Genomic DNA, 5661 nt, shown 5'->3' on the forward strand with positions numbered 1-5661 from the left:
CCGGCAGAAACCCTGCACCATGCCAGGTCACTGCGGGCTTGCAGGGCTCTGGGGTGGAAAGCAGCAGTGACTGCCAGGCGTTGAAGGGGAGAAGTCTGATCGAGGCAAAGGGGCCTGGGTGTGTCCCCCACCGCGGCGCTCTGCGGGCAGGCTGCGCAAGGCGGCTCCCGGCGGGGTCTAGTGTGGACGGGCCTAAGGAATGTCCGGCACAGTCGCCGCCCTTTGAGCGTTTGTCCAGGCGGCAGGAGACGCTCTGCACCCTGCAACCTCCCCGGGATCGTGTCCCCTGGTCAGGGCCTTGGCTGGAGCCAATGGGCCGCCCTACACGGGTCCCTGTTCCCCGCGGACAATGTCCCGGCTCTGGGGGGTACTTTGCCTTTTGCAGCATCGCTTTGCTCCCCGCCGTTCCGCGTTTCAACGCTCCCAGCTGCCTTGAGAGTTTTGTTCAAACTCGTTTAATATTTGAAGCTCCTCTGCCCCCGCCCTGCGGCCCGGGGAGCGAGCAGGCGCCTTCGGTTCTCCGGGAACTTTGTTGTGTTTCTTTCTCCCACGTCATCCCTGACCCCGCCAGCTCCCTTGCTGGGCCGTGCGGGGAAAGAAACCGAGACACGGGATGTGGGAGCCGGTTTATTAAACCCGGGAGCCGGGTACAAACACGCTGCCGCCTCGGCGCCCCTTGGAAGCGGGGGCGATATTTAAAACAATGAAACGCGTCCCCCGGGTCCTGCATCTCCCCGGCTGGGCGGAGACCCTCCGCCCCTGCGCTGTGCGCGCCCGGGGCGCTGGCTAGCGAAGGACCGAGCCCAGCGGGGGTGATCCTATCCCCCGGGCACGTCCTTCCTGCGCTCTAGCGCCCGCGGGCAGGGGCCGCCCCCGTCCGCCCGCGTTCTCCTGACCAAGCCGCGCGTGGGGGAGGCTCGCGCGCTACCAGGGCCGCCACAGCGCCTGGCTCCGGCTGGGCCCGGAGGGTCTTTGCTGCCCGGGGCCGCGCCGCGGGGCAGCAGCGCCCGGCTCAGTCCGGGGCTGGGAGCTGGGAGCGCCAGGGGCCCGGGGGCGCTGGGTGGAGCCGCCGGCTTTCTGCACAGGCCCCCTCTGCTCGGCCGCGCGGCCGCCGGGCCGGGAGCCCCGGGGCTCCGGGCGCGGCGCGAGGGGGCTGCTGTCCGTGGTCCTGCAGCCGGAGCCGCTCACCCGCGGGGAGGCCCGGGCGAGCTCCTGCAGCAGGTGGAAGGAGGAAGCTTCGCTGGCCCCCTCGGAGCGCAGCAGGAACTGGTTCACCCCGTGCAGGCAGCTCCGGAAGCCGGCCTGGTAATCAGCCCCTGGGAGAAGGGAGAGCGGATCAGCAGCCTTGCAGCAGCGGGCTCCCCACCCCCCGGCGCCGGGGAGGGCCCCAGCCCGCCCCACCAATGCCAGCCGGGAGCCTGCAGGGCCAAGCCCCCCACCCCGATAGCATCACGGCTGCTCCTGCCCGCCCCATCCTGCAGATCCGCACCGCTGGGAGCCCCGGACTCTGCGCTGGGCCCCTGGCCAGCGGGGCGCGGGGTCTCTGAACAGCCAGTGGGGGCTGGGGAGTCCGGCTTCGCCACACTGGGGCGCGTGGATCCAGGACGCTGCGTTAGTCGCGGCTCTCTCCTGCGCGCGCAGCGCGTCCTGCCTGAGTGCAACCTGCTCTTGGGAGGAGGACCGGGCCAATCCGCGCGGCACGCGCCTGCCCTAATCCGGCCTGCAGACAAGCCAGGAAAACAGCTGCTACTCGGCCCCTCCCCCTCTGGGGGGTCCAGTTACCCCCGCGGGCTCTCCGGCCAGTCCGGCACTGCTCCGCCCCAGCCTGCGAGCCACGGAGGCGCCAAGGGATTCATAGAAACTGCAATTGACAGAGCAAAGGGACCGGCCAGAATCGTGTCCACACGGGCCATCGATATAACGGGGCGTGGGATCTAAATCCGGAGTAAATTTCACACCAGTGTCTTGAGGCGCTCAGGGAGCCCAGGCACGGCCAAAGGCAGCCCAATAACCAGACACTGCTGCCGCCCCGGTCCCCCAGCGGAGATTCTGGCTCCTTGCACCACAGCTCGTGGATTCGCATCATTGGGATGTAACCGGCGGGACCCCGCAGCCTCGAGCTTCGATCCAGATTAACACAAGACCCTTCTACCCAGCGACAACCGCCATGAGCCCTGCGACTCCCGCAGGGAGACGGGAGGGCAACGGAAGTTTTACCTTGGACAGAATTCTGGAGGCTTTTCATGTACTTGACGCTCAGCTCCAGGATATCTGCCTTCTCCAGTCTGCGCTTTCGGATCTGGAGAGAGAGAGAGAGAGACCCACCGCCATCAATAACGTACTGAACGGGCCATAGCCGAGTGATTCGGTTCCTCTGTAAATGCGGAGCCAAGAAGTGCCCGCTGGGAAACCTGTCTAGACAGTGGGGTGATCTGGGGGCGAGGGGTAGTGGGTCCGGGGGGGGGACTCACGTGGTGAGAATAGTGCTTTTCTAGCAGAGCCTTCAGTTGCTCCAGAGACACATTGATCCTGGCTCTTCTCTTCTTCTCCATCAAGGGTTTTGAGATCTGCGGGGGAGAAGGGAAATGTTACCGGGGTTTGGCTTTCACCCCTCCCCCGGCCCGCTTCTTTCCTCCGGCCGAGTGCTGCTAGCAAACCTTGCGGAAGCTGCAAAGCTGCGGTTTCTCCTGCCCTCCGGGCTGGGTGACCATGTTCCCCCTCTCCGGGAACAAGCGGCCCCGGGAGTTCGCAGCCGGGGGAGGGAGGCAGGATTTATACCGGGGACCCACTTTACATGTCAATACCGGCATTCAGGCGCTGAGGAGGGCAAGGGCCGGGGGCGGGCAGCTGGGGAAGGGGGAATTCTGGGGCCCAGGAGCTGTGATTGGCGAGGCGAGGGAGGCTGGGAAGGGTTACAATGACTTTTACCAAGTTGTTCAAGTGCCGTTTGTGTATTTCACTGGATTTAAAGAACGGGAGCCACCGCCCAGCCCGCCACACCTCGGGGGGGGGGGGGGGGGGCTCCGCGTTGGGAAGCAAATGGCATCACTCGAGTTATCTCTGCCCCCTCCCCCCCACGGGGGTTCACCAAGCCCTTGCCGTGCGGCTCTGAACTCTCATAGGGTTCCCTTTGTGTTCCGCGCCCCTGGGTGCCGGAGAACACGCGGCTCTCGCTGAACGGGCTTGTTTGGGCCGTGACTGGCTGTACAGCGCCGCGCACGCCCCAGAGCTCGCAGACACCAGCTGGCTTATGCTCGGGTCCCGCCGCTGCAGTCTGTGCGCCCCGGGGATCCCTAGCGCGCTACCGGAGCTGCTGCGGCAGGTCGAGTCCCTCCGCGGGGCACTGCTAATTAGCGAAGGGTTTGTTCCCTGCAGTCCGCACGCGGCCCGGCCCGGGCCAGGCTCTGGGAGAGCCCCGTGCCAGGCGGGCCGCCGGGAGATGAAGACATGTCAACTAGGCCCAGCAATTCCTCCTTTCTGGCCGCGTTTCACGCTTGGCGCGGGGAGGCCAGGCTAGATTAGCGGCCCTAATGCCCGGACAATGCAGCAATTTTCTGCTTGCAGCCCTTCAAAGAGCGCGGAGGCGCGATTTCTCCGCTCTAAGCGGAGACATGAGCGAACATATGTTTCATTAAAGCATGGCAGGGCCAGGCCAGCCCCGCGCGCTCACAGGTGCACGTGGGATTCCCGACAGGCAGGAGTCCCAGGAGAGGTCCAGGTTGTTTCCAGCTCCCCGGCCCCAGGCAGGGTCCCGGGCCCTCTGTAAAGCCAGGGAATTCTCCCCCTCTCGCGCGCTGCATTAGCTCCTGCCCGTGCACTCGCTGTGCTGCGGGGGGCGCTTTCTCTCTCTTCGGCTGGCTTTTGTCCTCAGAGCCATAACTATTCCGGGAGCCCCTTCCCCGACTGCACGTGGGAACTCAGCAAAGAGCGGGCGGAGGGGATGGAGGCGTTCCCGGATTCGCCTCGCTTCAAAATTGCCTTCCACAGTCGAAATTCCTCCAGCTCACTCATTTAAAAGGTTTTTATAATAGACAATTAGGTCTGGTCCCAGATACAAAACCCCAGATGTTTGCAAAGCCACAAACCGTTTGTGTGAGCCCGGGCCGCGGCGCTTTTTACCAGCGCAGGCAGAATGCAAAGGGAAGGCTGCAGCCAGCCCGCGCCCCTGCTCTAGCACCGGGTCGCCAGCAAACCCGCGGGGGGGGGGGGCTTAAAGGTGGGTTCTCCCGCTCGCTGGGGAGGGGACCCCCCAAACCTCTCCGCTCCTCGCACGCTGCTAAAAGCCAAACCTCCAGGTTGCCCTGCTGAGCGCCTCGTGGCCGCCCCGGGGTGCTGAAATGGACCCAGGGGGGCCGTGCCCTTGCCTTCAACGGGAGAGGTGCAGGCTCGGGCCCATGGCTGAGGGGCCAAGCCCAGGTTCCCCCACAGTGTGTAGGGAAAGCGGGGGAGCAAGCCGGCGGCCGGGAGCGAGCCCGCAGAGCTCAGGGCAGGGCAGGCGGAAAGGGCCAGGATCCAGCATGTGACTAGCTAGGGCGGAGCGGGTCAGTCGGTGCCAGGCGCCCAGGCCCCAGGGTCCCTGCGTGTCCCCGAGGGCGCCGTGCGGACAGATCCCTGGGCAGGCCGCTGCCCGTCCCGCCAAGCGGGGCCCCCTCCCCGACGGGCCGCCTGCCCCCAGCGCTCCCCAGCCGGGACCCCGGCACAGCGAGCAGCCTGCAGCCCCGCTCCGGCATTTGTCCTTTAATGACGCCTTTATAGTGCCCACGGGCTGCGCTGAATCCCGCCTGTCGCCGCTGTCCCTGCAGCCCTGCGCCGCTGGCCGGGGACAACAGACCAAAGGGCTGCGGGCTCAGCGGGGCGCGGCGAAGGGGACCGGGGAGTTATTCTCCTGTTCACAGCCAGGGATGGAGGGGTTGGGGAGAGCACCAGCTCTGCCATCCTATTACCCCCCCTCCCCCATACCTGCCCAGCGCGGAGGCAGGGCGCTGTGTGGCCGGAAGGCTGGTCTCTAACCCGTCCAGGATACGACCTCCCCCCCGAGTCCCTCGCTTCAGGACCCTCCTGCAGATCAGCGCAGAGGCACCTATGCTCACGGCCCGAGACTACAACCCAGAGGCCCGATTAGGCCCTGGGGCTGGAACTCGGGGGATTGGGGGGGGGGCGTGGCCCCCCTGGCTTGAAGTGGTTCCATCATACACAGGGTTTGGCTCTCAGCGCCCCCCTCCCCCCACGACACACATTGTTCCAGCCCCCCAGGACTAGGCCTGAGGATCTTGTCCTAGAACAAGGTGGGGGAACGATGCCAGGCAGCTGGATTTCCTCCCGTTTCCCCCAAGTAGGGGCGCTGGAAGGATGTGGGGCGCTGGGAGCCACTGAACCGCACTGTAACCCCCGTACGTGGTGGCACCAGCCCCGCCAGCCCTAGTGCCAGCCCCCGTGCCCAGGACTCACGCGATGCGGCCTGCAGACGGCAGCTCCCAGGGAGATCCCTGCCCAGCCCAGCCCCGGGCCAGCCGCTGCATTCCACGGGGGGACATCGCCAGCGGCCTGTCAGCTTCGGGGCTGCCTGGGTGTGTCCCGACACGCGGTCCCCGCTTTAATTAAACGGGGGAGGGGGGGGGAATCACCTTCCCAAGAGCTCCAGCCTCAGTCCGGGTCCCAGCC

General features: G+C 66.2%; 1 protein-coding gene across 2 annotated transcripts; it reads right to left on the reverse strand.

Moving 5' to 3' along the window:
* Positions 1-604: 604 nt before the first annotated feature.
* On the reverse strand, positions 605-4089 carry HES3 (hes family bHLH transcription factor 3). 2 transcript variants are annotated; one of them, XM_065575298.1, is made up of 4 exons: positions 3671-4089; positions 2472-2567; positions 2218-2299; positions 605-1316 (listed from the first exon to the last, which is right to left on the reverse strand). In XM_065575298.1, the coding sequence occupies exons 2-4, from the start codon at positions 2550-2552 to the stop codon at positions 925-927; spliced, it is 555 nt and encodes a 184-aa protein (XP_065431370.1). In that variant the 5' UTR covers positions 2553-2567; positions 3671-4089; the 3' UTR covers positions 605-924. The 2 variants fall into 2 exon arrangements, with proteins under 2 accessions (XP_065431370.1, XP_065431369.1); XM_065575297.1 differs by lacking the exon at positions 3671-4089 and adding an exon at positions 2658-2892 and having other exon boundaries at positions 608-1316.
* Positions 4090-5661: the final 1572 nt, after the last annotated feature.

This window comes from Chrysemys picta, chromosome 21, assembly GCF_011386835.1.
Source record: "Chrysemys picta bellii isolate R12L10 chromosome 21, ASM1138683v2, whole genome shotgun sequence".
In the NCBI taxonomy this organism is placed as follows: Eukaryota; Metazoa; Chordata; order Testudines; family Emydidae; genus Chrysemys; species Chrysemys picta.